We start from the raw sequence: 26,089 nt of genomic DNA, 5'->3' as shown, positions 1-26,089 counted from the left end.
ACAGCGAATGTGTAAGGAGGGAAAGAGGGAGAGAGGAGAGAGAGGTGAAGTCACAGACAGGCTGAATCAAAGTGCTGAAAAAAGATGAGAGGAAGGGAGAGAGAGAGAGGAAGAGACAAGAATGAATAAGACAAGAGTGAGAAGAGAGGAGAGGTAGAGGTGAAAAGAGAGCAGGAGTAGTGAGGGAAGGAACAAGCGTCATCAAGAAGTAATGAAGAAGAAAGGGAGAGGAAATGATTAGACACAGTGACATGAGACAGACGAGTGGACGGATGGAGAGAGAGAGAGAGACAAAGGACGGGTGTCGCTTTTAAAGTTAGGAAGAGGAAAAGAAGAGCAGATGAAAGTCAGTGTGAGAGGGCAGGTGTCGTATGAGATGATGAGACACAGGGTGAGAGAAAGAGAGAGAAAGAGAGAGAAAGAGAGAGGACGAAAGTCAAAAAATGAAAAAAGAGGGGAAGGCGGAGCTGGAAAAGAAAAACTTTCTGCTCAACGACTGAAGAAGAGATGTTCGCTGGTTTGGGGAGAGGTCTCACTACGAGAAAACCACATCCACCACATCAGGACAAAGATAAGATGATCACTTCCTGTACAGTAGCTGTTTCAAAATAAAAGCCTCCTGCTGATTTGCTGTGGTGGTATTGTTATTCATAGAGAATTAAAGGGATAGTTCAACATTCTGGCAAATTAGCCCATTGCCATAATCCCTATAGTCATAGCAGAAGGTTCGTTACCTTTAATTGTCGGTGCAAGCTGTTTTTAGAACGGCGGAGCAGAGCCGTGAGCTGCTCAGAGCTACGCTACGGAGGCTCATTATGGGATTTCTTGGTTTCCCTCATCAAACTCATCAAATACACAATCCAACAACTCCACAACGCTCTGGTGGACAAGTTGTGACCTGCACATTCACCACGCTATGAGATAATAACACAACGTTACCACACAGAGTTGTTTTAGAGGGAAGTTGATGCAAAACTGCTGATGTGCGTTCCTGTCGGGGGCAGTTTTTCATCAACAGTCTCTGTATTTCCCTCTAAAACAACTCTGTCTGGTAACGTTGTGTTATTATCTCATAGCGTGGTGAATGTGCAGGTCACAACTTGTCCACCAGAGCGTTGTGGAGTTGTTGGATTGTGTATTTGATGAGGGAAACCAAGAAATCCCATAATGAGCCTCCGTAGCGTAGCTCTGAGCAGCTCACGGCTCTGCTCCGCCGTTCTAAAAACAGCTTGTACCGACAATTAAAGGTAACGAACCTACTGCTATGACTATAGGGATTATAGCAATGGGCCAATTTGCCAAAATGTTGAACTATCCCTTTAAGGAAGTCCTAAAGTGTCTTTGGTTATATTCCCAGTAAAAACACAAAGCGAGAGAGGAAGGTGTCACATATATTTATTGCTGTCTATCAGTCGGTAGCCAATAGTGTTGACTTGTATGTGAGGCATCGCCTGTAGGATCGTCTTCTCTGCTTCACCTCCACACACACACACACACACACACACACACACACACACACACCTGCGACCGACCTCAGAGATGAAATGAGGACAGAACGATGGAAACAGAGTTCTGGACTGAGACGGTGCCGACTGTCTGAGCCTGGAGCTGAAGGCAGCAGTGACGCAGCAGGTTCACGATGCTCCACAGAGTCAGAACAACAACACATAAGTGTCGGCCAATAGAGCCGGTTACAGCTCAGAGGTTGTGACGGTGACTGTGTTGGGATTTATACTTCAGGGGAGGGACGTAAAAAATTCAAGAAACTATTTTAATTGGAGGTAAAATTAGGACTTTGAGAGCAGGATGAGTCACCAAACGCCTGAAATCATTTTACAGGAAGAGAAAACACATCGATTTTGAAGTAATAATACTCAGATAGTGACTTTCTGATGTGAATTTTGGCAAATACCAACACAGTTAAGATGAATAATTCACACGTGGATACAGGATTAAAGCTGGAAAAATACATTTTTCATTCAAGGAGTCTCTTAAATTGAAACAATAGCGAAAGATGCATGTGTGAAGAACAGTGAGGGATCATGGGACTTTCTGTCTTCACCATCGCAGCAGCTGAGATAACGTTCACAGATGAGTTGATGTATTCAAATTTTATTCATGTTCTGTTTTGTCACATATTTCACCCGACGTCACCGATTCTAATGAAACAGCTGTGGCACATAATGTTAGTTCATCTCCCTCTCTCTCGCTCTCTACCTGCTGTAAAGTCATTCACAGAGCGCACACACACACACACACACACACACACCTGTCACCTGTGCAGCACCGTGGTGGAAGACGCTGCACAGGGTCGGCCGCGATGAAACGCAGCATCACGGATCGACGCGTGTTGTTTAGCGAGGAGTCGAGCTGCCGGTGACCGATACAAACAGTAGAATAGAGTTGTTGTCTGCTGGATCGATAGAGTCTGTCAAACTACTTTATCTACTTTATTTCTGCACTGCGTGATGCATCATCCCGCTGACAGGTGACCCAGAGGACACGGCGCGTTATATAATGAAAATAAAGAAGGAGTTATGGAAATTACTGCAAACATTTGGGACGATGTAGAGATAAAACTGAGAAGAAGATCGAACGAGCGTCTGCACATTTTTAAAAATATTTCAATGTGGAAAAGTTGTGTATTATAACTTATATAAAGGGGAACTATGCAAGTTTTCACCGTTTTGCTAACCCTCCTCTGGTGGTGTGCATCTTCACTGGCCTCATGATTCGATTACGATTCACCAGTCTACGATTCGATTTGATTCGATTATATGATGGATTTCGATGCATCACATCCTCAGTTTTCTATGTTGCCACACATGGCTTTTTCATTATTTAACATAAATAGACAGATAAATGTGATATATTTTCATTTACATAAAATAAAATTTAAAATATCATTTGCATGCATTTCCACAATACAGCAGCTTCCTTGGAGTCTGAACACACAAAGAAGAGGACTAGCCTACTTAACTCATTGGCTGCCATTGACGTCGATAGACGTCAATTGCGTTTTTCAACGGGAAGGGCTGGAGGACGGTCTGGCGGAGCTTGTCCATCAATATCAGGCTTGTAAACTAGTGTAATGACGTGTAGGTGCCCTGTAGGCCCTGTAGGGGGCAGTAGTGCCCTCTTTGGATGAGAGATCAGCATTGATTATGAGAAGAAGAAGCGAGATGACAAGAGATATGCTAAAGAAACTTATGCACGGAGCCGATGTGTTCCGCACGTCGGCACATTATGTACCGTGTGTGTCGCGGTAGTTCGGAGAGGAAGAGGGTCGCGATCGTGAGAAAATGACGGAGATCATTGAAAAAGACACCGACGCTGGACACCGGCGATCAAGCCGGGCCGAGTGGTGAGAATCAGCAGCTGACGGTGCGTCACCACAGACCAGAGCCCAGCTCAACTGACGGCTCGGTGGACGTGACCCGAGCGATTCCGTCCGGATCAACCAGGAGCAGCAGAGACTCGTCCCCACGCTCCAGAAAGACATGAAGGTAATAATATAATACATCAATGGTAAAAATAATAAAATAAACTAACTTGCTAGCGAGCTAACTTTTACTGCTTAGAGAAGGGCGGATCGCTTTGATCGGAAAGGTTAAAAAAAAAAAAACTCCACATCACACTTGACTACATCTATAAGAGATGTATTTTTATGGTAATTCTATATATTTCTATAATTTACAGGTGGTGGATCGAGCAGTGGTCGACCATGGGGCAGAGGTCATGTGACAGCTACAAACGTACAAAAAAGTTAATGCATTTTTACTGATATTTGTAAATAAATTATTATTTTGCCATCAAAAGTCCTTTCTCAGTGTTGTTTTTGTTGTTTTATAGAAGGAGAACACTGTTCAGATGTGTGAGGTGTCACTAAAGCAAAAAATATCAACGTCAAAGTCACTGTTCTGCTTGACATGTTTCTTTCCACAAAAAGCTTGTTTTCTCAGTGTTTTGGTCAAAAACTGCTGTTTTTGGCGAAACCAGCCTACGTTCTACTGCTGTTTACAAAAGAACGGAAAAAGGTAGAAACAAACTTTTTTTTCCTATTGAACAAAGAGAGTCTACTCTTTCTCTTGGTAGTTTCGGTGTTTATATAGTCATAGAACACAATATTCTGTGGGTCTTATAAGATCGTTCAAAATGCTCTAAAACGGCTGGCAGTATGGGCGTCTCTTTTCTGAAAATGGCTGGCAGCCAATGAGTTAAAGGACAATTCCAGGCGAATTCAACTCGGGGGTGTATTTTCCTATCATTTTAGGTCTAAAAGAATGAATCTGAAGATTTTCAGTTTAATTGCTCCTGTTTTGCGGTAGCTGCGTCTGTCCCTGCATCGCCACGGCAGCAATGAATGGGAGTGGATGTAAGTTCCGCTGTTTAGGCTGTTTCCAGCCCTCAAAGCCGCATTTTTTTCCACAGACAGCGTCAGATGGAGACTCAAACATGCACCGAGAAGTTTATTTACTTCAAGCAAGCCGACATGTTTGTAAAACTAGATCTAATTCAAAGTCTCCCGGAGTCTCGCGTGAGACCCAGTTGCCGTGCTCGGTGTGTTCACATGCAGTGGGAAAAGCTACCGTTTGTGTCATAAACACAGGAATATCAACTCTTTACTTGCTTCAAGTAAAAAAAACTTCTCGGCGCATGTTTGAGTAGCCACCTGACGCTGTCTGTGGAAAAAAATGTACACTTCAAGCAAGTAAAGAGTTGATAATCCTGTGTTTATGACACAAACGGTAGCTCCGACTGCGCCTGAATACACCAGCACTGCAACTTCGGGCTCGCGCGAGACTCCGGGAGACTTTGAATTAGATCTAGTTTTACAAACATGTCGACTTGCTTGAAGTAAATAAACTTCTCGGTGCATGTTTGAGTCTCCATCTGACGCTGTCTGTGGAAAAAAATTGCGGCTTTGAGGGCTGGAAACAGCCTAAACAGCGGAACTTACATCCACTCCCATTCATTGCTGCCGTGGCGATGCGGGGACAGACGCAACTACCGCAAAACAGGAGACATTAAACTGAAAATCTTCAGATTCATTCTTTTAGACCTAAAATGATAGGAAAATACACCCCCGAGTTGAATTCGACTGGAATTGTCCTTTAAACGCGTAAACATACATTTTGGCATTGTGCTTTAAAATAAAATAAATCACTGTCTCTGTATGTGAACATCATCAAACCTGAATGAATTATCTGAATTTAAAAGTCGATTATGTGACGTAACTGCATCGATTCACAATCATCCCATTAAGAATATCGATGCATCTTTGACTCCTCCCTCCCCCACCCACCTGGCCATGACTATTTGTTTTCAATGTAAGCCAGCAAGAAAGCGATCCATTGACAAGTAGATAACATCATACATCATATACGTGTTACCATGTGTATATTTGTGTAGTCTAATCTGTCATAAACAAGAGGTTACAGGTCATGTGTCGAGAGCTGTGACACCGGGTCGCTGATATTGCAAGGTTGGTGGAAGACAGAGAGCCTCCGTTCTCCCCATACAAGTCATTTAACCCTCTAGGCGCCCAAGTTTATTTAGGAAAATATTAAGTTTGGATTTCAGGATTTCACAAGGCTGTAGCTTTTAAGTGGTCAGAGATAAATCTATGGTGTAAATGAGAAAAATATTCACAATGACCTAAAGTTTGTGATAGGAGTAAATGTACTCATCTAATTTGCATATTGTGACGTCACCGGGTGGCAGCCCCATTGGATTACGTGACTTCCAGTAAAACTGAATTTGGAACATATTTACACAGGAAAAAAAATTATATTGACATCTCATCCTCAAAGTAAAGGAACGACGAGTGTGTGTGTGTGTGTGTGTGTGTGTGTGTGGGGGGGGGGGGCGCACGGTGTTTCTCAAGACCTGAAGATCACTTCCTGGTCGCTCCGAGCTGCGTGAGCTCCGCGAGAAAAAGCGGAGCGCCTGTGCGCCAATCAAACTTTTTTTTCTCAGATATTTTGTAGAAAAACACACCCACAAATGACGTCAGGATTGAAACTGAACATGTTCGCCATCTAGTGGTACCAAGCAGTAACAACATAGGGCAGTAGATTTAAAGATATGGGCTGTTTTATCCAAGCATGCTTGCTGCCTGTCGCAATAATGCGATTTAGCACTAGAGGGTTAACCATCACAATTACTCTGAAGCTGTTAAATAAATTCATAATTAAAGCTTAAAAAGGTAAAAAAAAAAATAAAAAAATCTTGCATAGTTCCTCTTTAACGGTGGTGAGATGACAGGAAATGTAACAGAGAGAGAAACGAGAGCGAGGGAGTGAAGTGGCTGATTGGACATCGCAGTTCATCCTCATTACCAAGAGCAACCAGGAAGGGTGAGTTAGAAAGTTTTTAATGTGAAGCAGCAGGAAATGTCTAGCTAGTAGCCGTGGTAACAACTTAATTTGGCCCGAACACATCTGTGTGTGTGTGTGTGTGTGTGTGTGTGTGTGTGTGTGTGTGTGTGTGTGTGTGTGAGGAAACAATGAAATAAGGCTGATTTCTGAGAAGTTTGGTTGAACTTCTCCAAGTGGCACCAGTGGAGAGAGATGAACAAAACACAACCAGCTGGACCACAACAACAGTGTGGGCCGGTGTGTTTAACCCCCCCACCCCCCCTCCTCCTCCTGCTGCTGCTGGGAGGCCACAGAGGGCCGGAGTGAATAAAAATAAGTAAATAAATAAAAACAGACTGAGAGCCCGTCCACACGAATACAGATTTATTGAATCCGCAGAAGTATTTTATCGTTTTGGCGTCTTAGTCCAGATAGAAACAGCGTTTTTGGGGGAAATCTGAAAATGCCGCCCCAGCGTTTTCATGTAGACGCCCGGAACGAATCATTTCAGGGTTCCTACAGGTTCCTTCAGGTTAAATTCAAGTCTTTTTATGACCTTTTTAAGACCATTTATATAAAAATGTAATACCTATTTCACTGCCCTACCGGCAAAGAAAAGTGAAATCCTCAAATTTCAGAGCGTTTACTGTAAACTAACTGTATCATCCCACTATTTTTCTGCTCTTTGTGCTCTGCTAGGGATGTAACGATATCAAAATCTCACAATATTACAACACCTCAATAACAAGCCCATGATATTTATTGCAGTATCATAAGGCATCATGATATCAACATCTCACTGTATGATAGATAATACCATATAAGCTCCACAGTACAAGATTTATTCCACTATCCATAAGTCAACAAGAAGAACATTGATCAAAAATAATTGTGGTTGACAAATGAAACTTTTGACGAAAAATGCAACATGGAGAAGTTAAATACAGCACAACTTTTAAGACCCAGACATCAAAATTCAAGACATTTTCAAGTCTTTTTAAGGTATTATTTCCAAATTCATAAATTCAATGCTTTTAAGACTTTTTAAGACCCCGCGGGAACCCTGTCATTTGTGAAACGATGATGTCATACCCCCACCGCTGTAACCGGTAACCTGAGCCACAGCGCTACACGTTACGGTCTATGGACGTTACAACCAAGGGGGTGGATCGGACTACACGCAGGCGTAGCTCACAGTCGGCCATATGTGAACGGGGCAACTTGCTCTGACTCTGGCTGCAGTTACAGTGCAGTAGATAGGTGATCCAGTCATCTGCACTAAAAAAACGATTCATAACTCTGTCAAAAATAAATCAGTATGTAGCTATTACTTTAACTATTTGCATAATGTCACTGTAATGTTACTTTTACAAAAAAAAGTACATGATTAAAATGATCCGTGATTCTAAATATGCTGCATCATAACTGCATAGACGTTCATAAAAAATCAAACCGTTTTGAAATCGGACAAAAACTGAGCAAGTTGTGGTCATTATAGCAGAACATGCAGCATAGGCTTAATGCTCTGAGGGAGAGAGTTGACCTTACCAAGATGGCCGCCGTACTGGCTACGCCGTGTCATTGGGCAGCAGCGGTGGGTGAGTCATCTAGTCTTCTTATATATCTATGGTAACAACAACAACAACAACAACAACGGTCGACTACTGTCGGTCCCTCGGACACTGCAGCTGAGTAGTGTCCATTAAATCATCATCGATCGTTATATTTGCACTGAAACGACTCCCAGTCAACATTTAATCCACTTCATAATGTTTAGAGTTTGAATAGAGCGGGGTAACTTTCCATCTATATTACGACAGCATTTTGAGTCGTTTTCAGGGGATCCATGTGGACGCAGATATTTCTTTAAACGATGCCATGTTCACGGAGATTTTTTTTCAAAACGAACAACGTAAAAGTAAAAGATCGTTTTGGGTGAAGCTCCGTTTTCGTGTGGATAATGCTGCGTTCGATTGCACTCGGAACTCGGAAAGATCCGACCTCCGAATCGGAAAAGTGCAATCGAACGGCCCTTGAACTCGGGAACTCGAGTCAGAATTACGTCAAAGCGAAAATGGCGTCGCACTTTTCTCCTCAACTTTTACCGTTATGTGTCGTCTAATTTAGCATTTGTGTTACTAAAAGTGTAGAATTACTTTGCAGTGGCATTTCCATTCCCACTCTGTTCATTTGTGATTTAAAAAAAAGTCTGTGCGTGTGTATGTAGTAGGGACGAAAAAACACTCTTTCTCTCTCTCCCTCATATAGCTCATATAGCTTCCCCAGCAGTACTTTTTGATGTTTGAAAGACAAATGCTGTTTTTTGTTTTCATTATACTTGTCTTGTTTACATTATGGTAAGACTACAGTGTGCTCAGTGACTAACAGATAAGACAACTTTAAGTTCGGGTTATGTTTTTTGTTGTTGTTGTCGTTTTGTTTTGTTTATTTTATGGTGATTGTTTATTTTATGGTGATTGGTTGTTGTTGTCATTTTGTTTCCTTTGTTTTGTATGTTTTATAGCAAGAATGTTGCTCAGTGACAGATTACTTGGAAAATTAGATATTGAGTGAGGGGCAGGCAGGCAATATAAGATGTATCTTCTCCCTGCTCCCTTCCAACCAATGGAAGAAATGTTGTGATGATATTGTCAAATTGTGAAATTGCCTTGGTTGGAATAAATAAAAAGAAAGAAAGAAAGACATAAAGACATCCAAACAAACTTCACCTTACTGAGACCAGATACAAACTGGTCACGTCACCCATCATCACCATCTCCTTCCTACCCAACTCTGACTAAACATAGAGTCACCACCAGGTAGATCACTGCCACGTTTTCCCCAAAATCTAATCTTTCCTCTGGGATTAAATTCACGACAACGTTGACAGCGAAAAATACCTCCACCACCCCCACCCCTGCCCCTTTAAAAAAAACACTCGTTCAAAATCTGCCTGTTGATTTTTCTGAGATAGAGAAGATGCAGAGTTCAACCAGCAGCGACACCGAGCTGCATCGTTTTCTGTAAACATGGGAGAAGCGGCTGAGCGATGATGAATCAGCACAGTATTCCTCCTCTTTAATTTGTTTCCACGGCGCTCAGAAGGATTTCCAAGTAGCAGGACTATTAATAGGTGTCAATCCACCCAGGATTAGTTTGACCTGAAAAAACAAACACACACACTACCGCTCGCGCTGTGGGGGAAAAAAAATCTGAACTTTCTAACCACCGTGCATGATGAGGAATCATCGCGGGTTGGCTCAGCAAACAAACCTCAGCAGTTTTGGCAGCAGATTACTTCAAAGTAAAAGTCACCTAATCATCACGACAGGTGGCGATTCTCTCACTTTCTTCTATCACCACAGTACTGTCGTTTTTTCCAGGCATCAATTGAAAATCCAGTGCAGGAGCAGCACACCTGTTTCCTCTTATAACCTATAAATTATGACTTAATAAATTCCAGCAGAGGGACCCATTAGTAACCTGCTCTGACTATGCAGAGTTTATCTGATTCAATAATAACCTGCCCTGATTAGTACCGACCAGATGGGGATTTCTTTTATTCTTATTATTGATGTTTTAATAACGCATGTGTACAGAAAAAAAAAAGAAACAGCAACTGTGAACGAGTGTGGGAGAAAGCCAACAAACTGATACAGCTTTATTTGCAGAAAAACACACTCAGCGGGTGCCGAGGTAGCGAGCGCGCTCAGATAACCCCCCAGGCCAACTGCCAAAGCTTCAGGTAGCGCCGGTGATCGCTTTCTCTCTCTCTCTCTCTCTCTCTCTCTCTCCACGCCAGCAGATCCTCCTCGCTAATTTGGACCAGCCTGCCCACAGCTCCAACTTTCAATTAAACCACTAGTGTTTTTCACATCTATTACAGAGATGAGGCTTCGTGACAAGTCGTTTAAAAAAAAAAAAAAAAAAGGGTTAGAAGAAATTGTGCCCTTAGAAAAAAAAAAAGAAAAAGGAAATTTAATGGCTAGCAGTGGCTCTCGACAAATGAAGAGGGACACAGGGAGGGTCAGGACAACTAAAGATAACAAATAAGCTTTTGAAGAGCAGGGTTTCAAACCGAGACAGACAGAGGCAGAGAGCAGCGGCGGGCAAATGGAAACCAGACGGATGACAGATGGGTAGAGAGAGGGAGAAAAGCGGCAAAATGAAAGACAAGACTGAGCGGGGGCGAAGGCTGCAGTTGTTATGTGCACACTGTATAAAAAAAATAAATAAAAAAGCCGCCGGTTAACAATCACGGCTCACAGCGACTTTGCCGCCGTCGCTCGGCCCCCGCGGGGACGACGGCAGCACTCGCTCTGCTCTGCTCTCAGTGGTTTTACCTTGGGAATGCGAGAGATGATATCGGGGTATTTGCTGGTGTTGTCTTCCTGGTTGCGGCTGAATATTCGAACCTCGCCGCTCTCCAGGATGTGAATCTGTAAGGAAAAGAAGCAAAGAGCAGAAAGAGAGGGAATAAATAAATAAATAATAATAATAAAATAGAGATTTTTTTTGATGCAGTTTGTTTGTGTTACAGGCGAAACGAGGAATTCACAGCGTGTGAGGTTTTTACTGTCAGTCTGGATGATCACAGATTGAGATTAGGAGCTGATTGAGTCATATATATTGTTATTTATGTGAATATTAAAGCCCCAGTATGAAACTTATTTGGCTTTTTATTAGCAAAAATAAAAAAAGTGGTATCACAGCTGCATCCAAATGAAAGCTTTCTGGTTCCTTAGAATGAGTTGTTACAAGTCGTTAGGGCGGCGCACCGAACCGAGGCGGCCATGTTGCATCGTGACCGTAGGTAACCACGGAAACGGCCTGTTAAAACTGTCACCACTGTGTAGTGTGAGGAAGGACGGAGGCACCGGTGTTGCATTCAGGTGCAGTCAGGCAGACGGCCGTCGGCAAACCAACCGGATGTCGTTTTACTCCACCAGAGAAAGACTTTAGGTAAAACAATACCACATCACCATGACAACATGTTGTCACATTGCCTGTATTGTTTTGCCTCGTGCTGGCGGACCACTTGTTTACATAGACGCTTGTTTATCCTGTTACATGCAGCATCTGTTGTCTGTCTGACGTCTGCCCCATTTCAAGTGAATGCAACAAGAATACGTTCAGATTTGCAACCGCACCGCTAGATGGGGGGAATTCCTACATACTGGGGCTTTAAGAAGATGGATAAATATTTTTGGTCTTTTATGATGGTTTCTGTTGGATTAGCCAATCACAGTCACATCCTGAGTGACATCACACAAGTTGGACGCTGACCAATCACATGTTCCCATCGTGACGTACAGTACATCTGATATTGTTTTGATTATCGACATCACGGCTCCAACTGTAACTAACTAATGAATCTTTTCATTACTGATTAATCTGGAAATTATTCTACATTAGTCTATTAATCGTTTGGTCGAGGAAAAAAAAAAGCAATCACAATTTTTCACGGTCGTAATTTTCCCTCATGTGCCCAAGGTGACTTCTTTAGATTGGTTGTTTGGCCCCAACCATCAGTCAAAAGCCAAACTTATTCACATCTTAATTTTAAACATGAGAGAAATGCTTAGGTTTAAAGCAGAAGTAAGTGGTCCGGTCGTTTTCACTAATGCTGCGTTCCAGGCAGGCTTTTGAAACCGTAAGTTACAGCTTCAAGTCATGACTTACGACTTTGTAGCGTTTCAGGCAACCCACTCGTGTTTTTCCGACCTGTTTTACCTGTGAAAGTCACTATAACGGCCACTCGTAACTTCCGACCGGTGAACTCGTACCAGATCGAACTGGTACGACTTCACGGTCGGAAAAATACGAGTTTCCTTGAACGCACCATAACAGTCCTCGTCCCTACGTCGCCACATTCACGGCGTCCCTTGGCTGCACACACAGCCCTGCATGCCGTTCTCTCTCCTCATTGGATAAAAACTGTAGGATTCGATAAATGTTTTCTCTTCGGCTCAGAGCAGAGCAGAGGGACTGACAGACCCGTGTTTCAGACCAAACACTCTATGTAAGTGATTGCTGTCGGAAGATACAACTATTTAAGACTTATATTAACACAAATATATCACTTACTTCTGCTTTAAGACGATGATAAAAAAAAACAAAATGTTTAATAAATAATGAATCAATTGCAAAAACAGTGGCAGATTTTTCAGTCACTCAATTAATGAATCGTCTGATCGTGGGCGGGCAGATGGCGGTGATGTGACACCCTCACGTGTCCTTCATTTGAAATCTGACCAGATGGTGAAAACCAGTGAACATAGTTTTAGATTTATTGAAATTAAATGAAACATTTCTTGCATTTTAAACAAGGAGAAAGAAAGAAAGACAGAAAGAAAGAAATCAGTTTTTTTCTCGCTGCCTGTATAATATATACTTTATCTTTTCAATCTATCCACCTAATATTGTTTCTCCATGGTTCAACTTCACTATTATTATTTCTGTTGGCTTCATATACATCATATATATCTAGTGGAGGATTGTCTGACCTGGTTGGATTAGTAATTTGTTGCTTTTCCTGCAGTTTCTTCCTGGTTTCCATCAAATGGCTTTTGGAGCTACTAGATGCATCATCAATACAATAAATAAAGATACATGAGCTTGTCTGTAATAATAAGTCCTGACCGGTCCTCTGTTGATTTTATTGTCTTTTTTTTTAAAAACACTAGTTGCTTTGTTGTCGTTCCTGACTATTAATGCTGCACAGCTGCGTTTCATCACGACTCGTCTGTACCACGGTGTCGACGGCTCTTTGTTTTTTTTTTTTTATCATCATCACGTGCCACTTCGTACACATTAACTACATGTATTACTTCAGGTTGCCAGCCATTCGGCCAGATGACAACAGATGACTGTGGCTTCTACGACTCAATAAGCATCGGTTCTGATAAATAGAAAAACAAAACACACACAAACACAGACACAGGATCGTTCAACTTGATGCGACGCACAATCCATGAACACACAGTTGTATTGATTCATCAGCTGACACACAGACGCAGATGCAGACACACGCACACGCTCTCCTGTGGCTTGTCTCCAAATCTGAACAGTCACACTCACACACACACACAACATACTGTAAGACACACACACACACACACACACAGATAGAGGGGGAGTGTTTAAGTGAACAGTGTACCGTGAGTCCCTCTGCTGGCTGTCTGAGGTAAAGTCCACTGCAGTGAGACCAGAGAGAGAGAAAGACGAGGACGTCATAGGGTTTGCTCTCTCTCTCTCTCTCCATCTCTCTTTCTCTCTCTGTGTTTCTGTTTCTCCCTCTCCGCTCATCTCTCTTCTTCTCAATTCAACCCAGTTCAAAGGCACTTTATTGGCATGACTGCCCAAAATTAACAATACAGCTGGAGGGGTTTACATTACAGTCTCTCACTCGCTGTGTCCCTTTATGTCTCTCTCGAAAATTTCCTCATCCCCGCCACTGTCTCCCGTTGTGTCTTCGTTTTCATCTCTCTCTCTCTCTCTCTCTCTCTCTCTCTCTCTCTCTCTCTCTCTCTCTCTCTCTCTCTCTCTCTCTCTCTCTCTCTCTCTCTCTCTCTCTCTCTCTCTCTCTCTCTCTCTCTCTCTCTCTCTCTCTCTCTCTCTCTCTCTCTCTCTCTCTCTCTCTCTCTCTCTCTCTCTCTCTCTCTCTCTCTCTCTCTCTCATGTGTCTCGCCTTCACTGTCTCTCACCACTTTCCTCACCACCCCTCCCTCTCTCTCTGGTCCACATCAGCAGAGGTAGCTTGCTCTGCCTACAGGCCGAGGGCAAAAGCAAAAGCAAAAGCAAAAGCAGCACCACTGTTTATCTTAAAAGAATAAGTGCACACACACATGCACACAGACGCACACATCATGCAGAAACAAGCATGCATGTCCTCGCACAGTGAGCAAACACACAGAATGGTAATACCTCAACCTCAAAGAGCAAAGCCCAAAGGTTTATGTATATATGTATATTATATATATATATATATATGCATGCAAAATTCAGCAGACATATGTTTCGCTGCCAAACGCGGGCGAAACAAACGCTCTCATTCTGTCACATTACCACCTACACACACAGACATATACATATACACATACACACCTGTGCGCGCTCGCCGTCGTACTTGTACTCGCAGGTGAACGCCGCCTCGTCGAACTTCTTCATCACCTCGCCGACACCTTTCGTCGGGTGAGCCAGCATGGGTCTCAGCGGTACACCTGGGAGAGAGGAAAGGTGAGAGACACAGAGAGATGGAGATGGAGATGGAGAGAGAGATGGAGGAACAGTTAGAAAGAAAAAAAAAAAACTGCGAGGCACGAAGCAACCGATCCAGAAAAAGAAAAAAAAAAATCTGTTATGCATATTTCATGAGTTCTAAACAGTGGAGAAACTAATTGTGAGTCGAGCCCAGGAGAAGTTTCATATATTTGCCACTTTCTCTGGTGCATGTGTGTGTGTACGGGGAGAGGAGGGGCCGGCGCGGCGCGAACAGGCCTGCAGGTTTTCGACAGAAGAGGCAGATCTCGCATCCGTTTGCGAGAAACCCAGGAGCTGTGAAATTAGCTTCAATGACACATTCCCATTCGCATGACACATCGGCATCACACCCACAACTGTTTTTTTGTGACGGTAAAAAAGGAGGGGGGAAATAAAAAACCTCAGACAGTTGAAAATGAGTTTGTTTGTATTCTCGTTTGGCCCCGATATGAAAACTTCTCTGACTCACGTACCCCTGGGCTGCGCTGCGAAGTTAAGCTTCAAACAGCAGCAGAGGAGCGATATAAAGAAATATACCAAACAAATTCCTTTAATTGCAGCTTACAGAGCACCGAGCCAGATACGACAGGACGGGACGGTAATGTTTTGTCCAAACCGGCTGGTTTGATCCCGACAAAAAATAAAATAAATTCACCGGCTCCTTTAACTATGATGCATTTGAGAACAAAAAAGAGCAGCGATTATTTACCTGCCAACACCGCGCTACCAGATTTGTCTAACTGACCAACAACGGCCAATTTAGTTTCCCAATTTAGCGGTTGTTCAGATGGCGGCTGGTATTAATTTCCTGCCGTGGTGCCAAGGTGCCTTATCACAAATAGCTTGACAACAGTGTAATTGGGAGCTAATCCTTAGTTTTGTTGGTATCTTATCTTTTGGGTGATAAATGACTCAACTAAAATAACTGAGTCACCTCCACTGAACCGATCAATAAACACACACACACACAGAGAGAAGTCAGCATCCTTCCCGATTGAATAACCTGTTTCCCGGCTGCTGATTGGCTGCTTACCTGGAGTGAGCTTGCAGTGGTTGGGCAGCTGGTCTATGCCCTCTTTTAGCAGAACGGGGAGGATGACGTCGTAATTGGGCATCTCGCTGGATAGGAGAGAGCGTGGGAGGGTGAGAGAGAGTGAGACGAAGCCGAGTGTTTGTGAAGAAAAACATTTTAAAAAAGAAGAAAAAAGGAAGAAGAAGAAAGAAATCAATATCATCCAAAATGAAAGTGAGCAGCGTGAGTGAGCGAGAGGGAGAAAGAGGGACAGGGCTTAAGGGGAATGAGGCATTGTAGTGACGGCGGCGGGGAGAGACTGCAAAGTGAAACGAGAAGGAGAAGGAGAAGGAGGAGGCGGGTTGTTTTTTGTTTTTTATTTTGTGTTTGTGTTTAGGTTTCAGTTACCAGTAAGTCTGTTTGAGAATGAGACTCTTCTCTTCGATCCAGGCCCGCTTGCTCTCAGCGCTCATCCCCTTCCCCGCGTCGATCACAGCGGGAGGGAAACCTATAAGGAAGCAGAGGAAAGATGCATTTCAAACACACATCTTGTTGTACGTGTAAGAACATTTGTGCAACCGGCTATTTGTAGGATGAAAGTTCACAGTCCTTTCAAAGGCAATGAAAAAGAAAAAGAAAAAAGAAAATGTACAAAAACCAGCTCAATTACCTGTGTATGTATAACTACACCGCAGTTTTTCCTTCTTTTTTTTTTACGGCTAACTCTTAAGAGCCCCGCTGTGGTGGAAATGTTAAAGATAATATAAGCTTGAAGGCTAAATTAATTATTTTGTTTGAATTACAATGAATTATTTATCATAATGATCCACTTGAGCCCCACAAAAGGAATTTTGCTTTTAGTTGACCTGCCTGATAAAATAATGGTTAAAGAAATAAATAAATAAAAACGCTAAGAAAAACATTTCCAGACCAGACCACAGATCAATGCAAATTTCCCCACCGAGCCTCTGGTCTAATTGACTCTTATTAAAGCATACCTCCAGTGGAGAATAAGGCACGAATACTAATAAGTCAGGGATGAATTTATTTAATTTGGTGTCAGTGGTGTTTGGCGAGAGCGGGTCAGATCAGAGCTGAGAGCAGCGCGGCGAAACTTCATAAATCCTGCAACATATTGAGAAGGCGTGTCGGCTTCAAACGCTAAATTACATATGGCATGGTTTCTGTTTTTGCTTTTTTTTTTTTTTTTTCTTACCAACCTTTCCACCGACACATTTGGTCACTAATTGGCCTGACACATTGAAATATCAGATTTCATTTAAAACAGTTGTAATGAATGCAAAGAATATTTTAACACCTTCTTCTCCTGGTTGAGATCTGAGGTTCTTAATTAAATTTATTTCGAGGGCTAACTCCGTCTCATTAAGTGTATTAAAAAGAGGGAGAAAAAAAAAAGTAAAAACTTAAATTTAGACATAGAGAACGGGTGAAAGGCCAGTTTTCTCCACAGATGGGGAGCAGTCACTCGACTTGTGGTGGTTTATTCAAAAGCCAATGAGCAGCTTCAGCGGTCTGAGTTGAGACAAATCAAGTGTTTATCTTCCAAAAGTTGAAGTATTTTTAGTCCAAATATTCTGTCTTCTGTCTTTTTCTGGCTGAGCCGCGGCAGAGGGATTGTATAACAAACCGAGCTTCTGCACTAAAATAAAAAATAGAAAAACTGAAGCGTCGGGGAAGTTCTCACTTTGTGTAACTCAGACTGTTGAAAACTCACATTAAAATTCAGATCAGTCTTTGCATCGTTTACATATGAGTCACTTTAGGAAAATGTGTTTTTTTTTTAATGGTCGGTTTGATACACAGACACCTGGCTGCTGTTTCAAGATGTTCATTTTCTTTTTCTTTTAAGATATTCTTTAAAATTCAAGGATATAAAATCCTGATTCTTCTCCAATTTCCTCAAACTAAACAAACTGAGATTCTCCTCATTGGTTCTAAATCAACACAATCCAAAACTGACAGTTTCTCAGTAGCGATCGACAACTCCACCCCCTCCCCACAGGTGTCATACTCGACAGTACTCTATCTTTTCATTCTCATATCAATAACATCAACAGCTCCACTGGCTCCCAATAAAGTTTTAGAATTGAATTCAATATCCTCCTCTTAACATTTAAAAAGGACAATTCCGGGCAAATTCAACTCAGGGGGTGTATGTTCCTATCATTTTAGGTCTAAAAGAAGCAGTCTGAAGATTTTCAGTTTAATCGCTCCTGTTTTGCGGTAGTTGTGTCTGTCCCCGCGTCGCCACGGCAGCAATGAATGGGAGCGGATGCAAGTTCCGCTGTTTAGGCTGTTTACAGCCCTCAAAGCCGCATTTTTTTTTCCACAGACAGCGTCAGATGGAGACTCAAACATGCACCTAGAAGTTTATTTACTTCAACAAGCCGACATGTTTGTAAAACTAGATCTAATTCAAAGTCTGGCGGAGTCGAGACCCAAGTTGACGTGCTCGGTGTGTTCAGGTGCAGTCGGAAAAGCTACCGTTTGTGTCATAAACACAGGAATATCAACTCTTGACTTGCTTGAAGTAAATAAACTTTTCGGTGCATGTTTGAGTCGCCACCTGACGCTGTCTGTGGCTTTGAGGGATGGAAACAGCCTAAGTAGCGGAACTTCAATCCGCCCCCATTCATCGCTGCCGTGGCGACGCGGGGACAGACACAACTACCGCAAAACAGGAGACATTAAACTGAAAATCTTCAGATTTCTTCTTTTAGACTTCAAATCCAAACTCAAAACCCACCTGTTCAAAACTGTCTTTTCCCTGTGGTTTCATTTCCACTGTGTAATTCTAACCTGCTTTTTTTGAGTATACAACATAATTTTGTTTACTATTGTTTGCGTTGTGCTGTTTTTAACCAATGTACGGTGTCCTTGAGTGTCCAGAAAGGCGCCTATAAATAAAATGTAGGATTATTATTATTATTATTATTATTACCTTGTCCTGGTGGGGTCAGACACACAGCCTGGCTCAGCGCCGATAGGACGCTCTGCTCAGCGAGGCCGATCCTCAGCTTCCCGGCGAGAGACCTGTCAATCAAACAGCACCGAGACCCACCACAGTCAGCGCTGACACCTGCCGCCATGACAGCAGCAACACGCTCGCTCATTCACTCACACACACATGGAGGTAAGAAAACACTGCAAAACATCTGCGTGGCTACACACATGCAGATGTGCATGCGTGCCTGCTGCCATCACACACACACACACACACACACAGACACACACACACACACACACAGGCTCGACTGTGTTATTTTACCTGACGATGTAGCGGGCCTCGGAGAAGCGGCACGCCACAAAGAGGCCTTTGATGATGTCGATTTTCTTATTCATGGCCTGAGGCGGGCGAGAGGAAATTGAGATTCACAGAAGAGAAGCGAGAAGAGACAGAATGCAAAAAGACTGAGGTCACCAGCGAGTACAGACTCCATGTTCAATCTAGAGCAGTGAAAATATAAAAAATAAAAAAAGGGGGGAGAAAGAACGAAGGAAAACAGAAAGCCAGTGGCAGCGGGGAGGAAAGGAGGAAAGGAGGAGAGGAGACTAATTGCTGAGAGATTCCAGCCAGGTGACGACTTATTAAAAGCTGAGGAATTACCTCTGGTCCACAAATAAACTAATAACCCCCTGTTCGATACACAATCACATTAACATTTCCTGTCTGTCGCCTCCCTGACCTCAATACCGAGAGGTAAATAGAGTGAGAAACAATATTTTCTCGAGCTCGCGTTCCTCTAATGAAAATGTTTTTCTGCGTCTCACCGAGTTTCCACTCATGGCGGCAATTTCCTTCAATTTCCTGAACACGCCCCCTGCTGTCAGACTGGCCGGCTGGAACATCATCCGCTGGTTGCTACGGGAACTCTCGGCCACCAGGCCCAAATCTCCCTTCTCCTGCGCCTCCGCTTTGATTTTGTCCAATTGTCGCCCTGGAAACAAGAGCGAGGCGGTTAAACTCGCCGGCTGATGAGCGGAGAGAGAGAGAGAGAGAGAGAAGGGGTGGCACCAGCAGCAGTTAGGCTGGGAACGCACACAGGCAAGTGTTTGGGTGCAATGGAGTGGTTATGCATGTGTGTGTGTCTGTGTGTGTTTATTTTGTGTGTGTGTGTGTTTATTTTGTGTGTGTGTGTGTGTGGATGCCCATTACCAGTTGCTTGAGCAACAGCTTTCATCAGCACCGTCTCTCCGACGCCGAGCTCCATCCCCAGGTACGCGGGACCCAGCTGGTTCAAACACAGGTACACACAGCACAGCAGGTCATCTGGAAAAACAGCACAAATACACAAATAAACACACACACACACACACACACACACACACACACACTATATTATTACACAAAACAAACTGGGATTGCAAAAGCACAAAGAAAGAGAGACGGAGAAACACAGACACAAGCAGGGTTCCCATTCTTCTCTTGAAATCGTTTTCCAGGACATTTTCAGCTGCTACAGTTTGACAGACATTAGTTTTTACGCCGTCTGTCTCGTTCAAGCTTTGGAGAAGTGTTATTTTTGGCAATGGTACCTTATTTTGTAAATTTAATCAGTTTGTTTCTGTGTTTATTCCTCTCTCTCATTCTCTCTCTCCCAGAAGTCTGATTTAAAGATGTGCAGTCTATGGCTCTAATGTATGAAATAATGAAAAAAATGTATCATAGAACAGCATAAACATGTTTTGTTTGGGGTTCGTTTTGGAAACGAAATCCTTAGCAGGGTCTAAAAAAAGTCAAATGTCATGATGTGATAAATCATTTTCCAGGACAACGAGGAGTTTTGGAAAGCGAAGTGTTTTCATACTACATTTACCATGAGCCTCTGCGTGCACGGTGAAATTCATGGACCGGCGCAATACGGCCAACTTGCCAAGAATGTTTTCATTCATCAACAATGAAAGTCAGAGGTTCGAAGACGATCAGATGCCGCCGTAGTTCCCACCATAAACGGAGATTCGGCGGCGTTATTCTCATGACTCGCCGGGCAGCGTCAGAGAAACCGAAAGTAAGGAAACGCTGGTCGGCTCGCCCAGCATTTCCACCATTAATTAAAATAACAAAATAACGATAGAGACAAAACGATATATTTATCGAAAATGGAGCCATTAACAAGTGTGGGTAGCGTAGATTCATCCACATTAACGTTGAGACTTTTTTATAACCAAATACAAACTCCTCGTTGTCCCTTTAAAGCAGAAGTAAGTGATATATTTGTGTTAATATAAGTCTTAAATAGTTATATCTTCCGACAGCAATCACTTCTATAGAGTGTTTGGTCTGAAACACGGGTCTGTCAGTCACTCTGCTCTGCTCTGAGCCCAGGAGAAAACTTTTCTCGTATCCTACAAGTTTTATCCAATGAGGAGAGAGAACGGCATAAAGGGGCAGTCCTCTCTGTGTGTGCAGCCAAGGGATGCGCCTGAATGTGGTGACATAGGGACGAGGACTGTTATGGTGCGTTCAAGGCAGCCCGTAACTCGTGTTTTTCCGACCTGTGAAGTCGTACCAGTTCGATCTGGTACGAGTTCACGGGTCAGAAGTTACGAGTGGCCGTTATAGTGACTTTCACAGGAAAAACAGGTCGGAAAAACACGAGTGGGTTGCCTGGAACGCTACAAAGTCGTAAGTTGTGACTTGAAGCTGTAATTTACGGTTTCAAAAGCCTGCCTGGAACGCAGCGTTAGCCAAAACGACCGGATCACTCACTTCTGCTTTAAGCTTTTCCAGGATATTTGACTTTTTTTTTCTTATTTTCCATGTATTTTTCATGATTGGAACATTGGTCAACCATTTTCCAGGTTTTCCAGATTTTCCAGGACACGTGGGAATGGGAACCCTGACAAGAACACAGGCCTACAAAGTGACACGCAAATAAAAACAGACACAAACAGGACACACTCTCAGTCTTGACACACACACACACTAACACACATATACAAAAACAGACAGAGAAAGAAAACACTCTCAAGATACCACTATACACAAAAACAGAAGCTCAGACACACACGTACGCAATCACAAAACACACAGAGAGCAACACATCAACACAAATACATCATCGGAATCCCACAGGTACTCACACACACACACACACAGACACTCACATAGACACACATCAATGAACTGACTCATCCTCCCACTTTTATGTGCAACCTGGCTTCATCATCATCTCCTTGATAGAGTGGCTGGCAGCCAGATGCCTGTGTAGCTACATCAGCATGCATTATGGGAGAGATAAAACACCATTTACCTGGAGAGAGCAGCAGCACCGAGCGGAGCAGGTTCGACAGCGTCTCGATGTTTCTCAGCCTAGGAAATGACATTGGGATTGCTTTGAGACAAGGAAGACGAGTTAAACGAATTTTAAAGCCATTCTGTAAATACTGGGGGAGGCAGGAAATGAGATCTGTCTGGAAAGAGGTTTTAATCGGAAATGGAAGTTCAGGAAGGCAGACGAACGGTTCATTTGTGAAACGCTATACATCAATTGCGGCGGTGGGCGGGGAGAAAAAAATACGAGTCATTACCTCGACGTTTGTCATTTAATATCCTCAAAAGATAAAATAGACTGCGTGAAAAATGTCTTCTCGATTTCTTTGGCAAGAGCTGTCGTAAGTATCGAATGATCCTTTAAAAATCTATGTATCACACACACACACACACACATCAGTGGCAGCTGGTCAATAGAGAGCGCTAGGCCGCCGCCCCGCCGCTCCCCAGCACCTTGAATCAGACTTTAAAGCCCCTGGAAAACCTAAATCCACAAAAGCCTCCTAACTATGTAATTTAGGGTCTTATGTACATAATATTAAACATGTAAAAAATAATTAGAAATCAGTTTCCATCCAAATTCAAAATATTTCTCTCTTGTACATTTTTGAAATTGGGGTTGAACTGGTTTATCTCTGGGATTTATTACGCAATTAATCCAAACCAATCATAAATCACCTCTACCTCGCTCCTGAATCAGACTGTTTTTAAACCAGGTTTTCTAATAGTTATGAATAGTTAGTTTCACTCAGACCTTCGTGGATGCTTAATGAGACACATGACTTTGATATAATGGAAGCATTTTTACTATTTAAAAAGTCATGTTTCCAGAGGCTTTTAAAACATAAAATAAAAATACTTTGAAAAGTCTTTATCTTTTGAGTTAAAATGATGCAATAACATGTTCTACGTCGTCTAAATTACCGTAATTTCCGGACTATAAGCCGCTACTTTTTTCTCACGCTTTGAACCCTGCGGCCTATACAACGATGCGGCTAATTTATAGATTTTTACTGGCCAACGGCCTCCGGGGGGCGCTCTAGCAGGAAGCGCAAGTGAGACAGACGTGGGGAAAAATTATGCGCCGAAGAAGACACTAGTTTTGAGTTTTGGTGCAGTGTTTTATTTTCTAACCAGGCATGTTACTGTCTGTTGGTGCTGTGTTGATGCCGTATTGGTGCCGTACTGCCGATTTTCAGGCACAGTTTGAAAAAAAAAAAAGCATGTCAGGAACTAAGCAGGATTTCCCTCGTGGCTCTGCTACATTTTTACCTTAATTAAAAAGCTCCGGAGTAATTGTGATGGTTTAACTCGCTACATGACTTGTGACTTGTTACGAGTGAGAACGGAGGCTCTCTGTCTTCACTTGTCGTCTCACGGCTGAAAACCAACCTTGTACCATCACTACAGCACCTGGCCGCTGCCCCGTGTCTCAGCTCTCATCTCTGCTGCACCGCAACACAAACGCGCTCCGTAACCCGTAATCTTTTGTTCATGACGGTTAAGACTACACAAATGCACACGCGCCGTAACATCGTATATGTTATGTAATGTTATCCACCGCTCCTTTTATTGATTTTTCGCCGGCTTCATTGTCAACAAATGCACATGGCTAGGAGCGTAAACAAAACAGCGGAAAAGCGAGCGGACTTGCACAGTTCCACACATCTTCCGTGTACTGTCTTTCTGTGTAAATGTCTCATGTTACAACATGAAAAACCTGCGGCTTATATTCAGGTGCGGCATATATATGTAAAAAAATCTATTTTCTTTTAAAATTTAGCTGGTGCGGCTTATATTCAGGTGCGCTTAATAGTCTGGAATTTACGGTACTGATTGGTCACGTGTTTCTTTCATAGACTCTCCTAAGTTTGTACATGGGCAGATGCTGCTCTGCAAGACAAGAGAGAGGAGCTCATCCTCAAAGCTGAACGCAGCTCATCGATGGTGCGTTTCAGGTGTACCTTGAGGTCGGAATTTCTAACATCTAACGTCTACAAGTATATAAACATTGTATTTTCATTTCATTTTAGTAATCGGCCATTTTTTTCAGACTTCCGTGTTGGTTTTTCTACTGGAAAGCGCTCAACTTTTGGAGTCTTTCCATGTTTTTCCTTCTGTGCCAGTAAAAAAGGGAACATTTTTCTCAAACTTTTCGATTTATTTAAATTGAACAACTATTTGAAAATCATTGCCCATCCCTATTTAATACGATTATGAAATGAAATATGAAACTGTACCGAGGAGTTGCACTGTTAAACTTTTAGAGTGGTTCATGAATGTGCATAATGTAACTGCTTAACCTTTTTTAATGTAGCCTAAACATTAATATTTTCAATAATGCACCAGGTAAGAGAGTTCCATCTTTGTACAATTTGCAGCAATAGTTCTGTGAAAATCTCTTTAAAGCCCCGGTGTGTAACTTATTTGACTTTTTATTAGCAAAAATCAAATATGTCTCTCATAAATCCGTATTTGACTGAAGGTGAATCACAGCTGCATCCAAAGTAAAGCTTTCTGGTCCCTTAGAATGAGTTGTTACAAGTTGTTACAAATACATAAGTGGGCGAAGCACCGAACCGAGGCGGCCATGTTGCATCGTGACCGTAGGTAACCACGGAAACGGCCTGTTAAAACTGTCACCACTGTGTAGCGTGAGGAAGGACGGAGGCACCGGTGTTGCATTCAGGTGCAGTCAGGCAGACGGCCGTCGGCAAACCAACCGGATGTCGTTTTACTCCACCAGAGAAAGACGGTAAAACAATACCACATCACCATGACAACATGTTGTCAGGCCTGTATTGTTTTGCCTCGTGCTGCCGGACCACTTGTTTAATGTCTAAAATTGATTATATGTCCAGTAGCACTTATGTGTGGTTGAATTTTCAGTTAGTTTATATGTTTTAGCCTACTTTTACCGCAGTGTTACGTCTCCAAACCAGAAACGTCTGGAACAACATCGGAAAAAGTCGCTCTTGACAAGAAAAAAAAAATAGGGACCGGACTTTTTTTTTAAAAACTGACAGCGAGTGCATGCCATGACTTCCTGTATCTGGCCCATCAAAATAAAAGCCCTATAGCCTTTCATATACAGTTCGGTCATATTGATTTTGACTTAATTTTGACAAGACAGGGCTCCAGATGTTTTTGTTTTTTTTCCTGCAACCAATCGACCAATGAGATTTTGGTCTGCTAATGTTTAGCCCTAGTATTCAGTTTCTGAATGGTGAAGACACAAGCCAATGTTTGGTAATGCCACTTGCGTCATCATTTTTAATTAGTCACGGTAATACCGTATACCGTGGTAAAATGTGGAGAAAGTTTGACGGTATCAAAATTTGGATACCGCCCAAGCCTAATTCCTACACATTATACCTTTAAAACTGAAATTACTGTAAATGAGTCTATATTGACTCGGATCGAATCGAATCGAATCGAGACCTTGTAAATCGGAATTGAATCGATTCAGTAAATCAGCAGTGATACCCAGCCCTAACCAACCACCTGCTACAGTGGCAGTGTGTCTCAGAGAAACGCTGCCCACTGGGCCCAGCTGTCAGAGTGAACAGAGGTGAGATAGAAGCTGGGCCTAAATGTGTGTTGTTGGTCTTTTTTACAACGTTGCTTATCATAGTAGTGCTGTATTGTGCAGACATGTGGGGAACAAGCCTTGGAATGGGACCTATATAGTATAATAGTCTAAGTTTTTTGTTTTATTGGTTCGTTTTTTAGACAATAGGAAGTCGTCGTTACCTTGTTAACAGTTTCAGTGCAAAACATCTGGCGGAAGGTGGAAGACTTCCTATTGTCTAAAAAAAGTAAAATCAGTGGATATAATGAACTTTCACAACATAGTGCAGTTTTTATTTTTAAGTATGGTATAGCCCCCCCCTCCCCACCCCGGAGAAAACTACACCAGCTGCCACTGAAACACGTCCATTTCCTCCTTGTTGGTTTCTCCCGTTTGTTTGTTTTTTAGCTCAAGTTGTAAAACAAGTCGTCAGCCACGTTGCCAGGGAACAAAAAGTGTGTTAAAATGTGTTTATTCCTAGAAACTGACCTATTTGTAAAAAAAAAAAGAGAAAAAGAAAAATTCTTCATCATGTTCCCTGCCGCCACTGCCCCCCCTTCACAAAATTAATCCAATTACCTACAGTAACT

The 26,089-nt window shown here is 42.6% G+C and overlaps 1 protein-coding gene across 1 annotated transcript in view; it reads right to left on the bottom strand.

Annotated features, from left to right (window-relative positions):
* lig1 (ligase I, DNA, ATP-dependent) overlaps nt 1-26,089 on the bottom strand; it is a 106,873-nt gene that overhangs the window by 47,500 nt on the left and 33,284 nt on the right. Inside the window, exons 10-18 of the mRNA XM_085804956.1 lie at nt 21,909-21,967; nt 19,811-19,924; nt 19,426-19,592; nt 18,923-18,999; nt 18,596-18,687; nt 16,042-16,141; nt 15,655-15,740; nt 14,466-14,581; nt 10,703-10,798 (exon numbers count right to left, since the gene is read on the bottom strand). Coding sequence (XP_085661082.1) covers nt 10,703-10,798; nt 14,466-14,581; nt 15,655-15,740; nt 16,042-16,141; nt 18,596-18,687; nt 18,923-18,999; nt 19,426-19,592; nt 19,811-19,924; nt 21,909-21,967 — 907 coding nt within the window. The remainder of the gene's footprint in view (nt 1-10,702; nt 10,799-14,465; nt 14,582-15,654; nt 15,741-16,041; nt 16,142-18,595; nt 18,688-18,922; nt 19,000-19,425; nt 19,593-19,810; nt 19,925-21,908; nt 21,968-26,089) is intronic.

Source organism: Trachurus japonicus, chromosome 17 (assembly GCF_045865225.1).
Source record: "Trachurus japonicus isolate A0001 chromosome 17, Traja_1.0".
NCBI classification, from domain to species: Eukaryota; Metazoa; Chordata; class Actinopteri; order Carangiformes; family Carangidae; genus Trachurus; species Trachurus japonicus.
Note: the sequence above shows the minus strand (reverse complement) of the source record. Positions and strands in the feature narration are given on the sequence as shown.